The 1,163-nt window shown below is 32.2% G+C and overlaps 1 protein-coding gene across 2 annotated transcripts in view; it reads left to right on the forward strand.

The window, feature by feature from the left end:
- LOC107653119 (dihydropyrimidinase-related protein 4-like) overlaps positions 1–1,163 on the forward strand; it is a 23,451-nt gene extending 22,288 nt beyond the window's left edge. For both annotated transcript variants that reach the window (XM_016439753.1, XM_016439754.1), the window contains exon 14: positions 831–1,163. In XM_016439753.1, coding sequence (XP_016295239.1) covers positions 831–922 — 92 coding nt within the window. In that variant the 3' untranslated portion in view covers positions 923–1,163. The remainder of the gene's footprint in view (positions 1–830) is intronic.

Genomic DNA, 1,163 nt, shown 5'->3' on the forward strand with positions numbered 1-1,163 from the left:
ATTGTAAAAAAAAAAAAAAATAACAATATTACTGTATTTTTGATCAAATAATTACAGTCTTGGTGACCATAAAATAATTATTTAAAAAAAAATCTTGCCAACCTCAAACTTTTGATTGGTATGTTTATATTATATAAATTATATGTATATTATATAGTATCAATTATTATTTTTTTTATATTATATAATAATTAGCAATATTTACTTTTAACTATATTTAATTTGCTATATATACATGCTATGTTTAAGCATTTGAAATTAAGCACCTTGTAAATGGGACTGGTACTGAAATCACAATAAAAATTATTGAAAAAAAAGAAAGAAAAAGAAAATTGTTTAATTATGAGAAAACATTCCTGTTGTGGTCATGAAAAAAAAAATAGGTTTCATAAAAATGGCTTTAAAAATGCAAATCACTGCAAAAGCTCTCTGTGCCTATGGACTTAAAATATATTGTAATATATAAAACATAACAGTCAATAGTATTATATTGTACTGTACCATTATTTTTTATTTGATTACATCATCCGCAGCACTAAAAGACGTTTGCATTTAAATGACATGTAATGATTCATCTTGGACCTTGTTGGCTTGGTTTATGGCTTTGAACATTTAGTGAAAAAAATCTTTTTGGAGAAAAAAAATGAATAATGTACATCCAGAACAATGCTGTTTAAAAAGTAGTGTTATGTGTAATCTGTGAGTCTCTGACTGTGACCTAAATCAAGTAGACATCATTTGGAGCTCATGCAGACATTACAGACACTGCTTTCATTACAGTGAACTCTGTGTATCATCATCCTCTTTTTTTTTTTTTTGCGCACTCAAAGGCACTCAAATGGACGACCACATCCCTAGGCGTACGGCACAGAAGATCGTAGCGCCACCTGGAGGCCGTTCCAATATCACATCCCTCTCATGAACCTCGTCCACCAGGGGATCCAACAGCAGCCGTTTCGCCTTCTCCGGCTTCCAGTTTTATATTACCTGAATCATGCAAATATTAATCCCAATAAACCCATACACTGCCAACCCAATAGGCTATGCAGCAACTCAACCCAGTAGGCTATGCAGCAACTCACTATAGCTTTCCATGAATTCATATTCACTATATAATCTGCCTCTCCTCTGGTCAGACTCACTCATAATGTAGCATGCTCTTT

Source organism: Sinocyclocheilus anshuiensis, unplaced genomic scaffold (assembly GCF_001515605.1).
Source record: "Sinocyclocheilus anshuiensis isolate Anshui unplaced genomic scaffold, SAMN03320099.WGS_v1.1 scaffold1328, whole genome shotgun sequence".
Lineage (NCBI taxonomy): Eukaryota > Metazoa > Chordata > Actinopteri > Cypriniformes > Cyprinidae > Sinocyclocheilus > Sinocyclocheilus anshuiensis.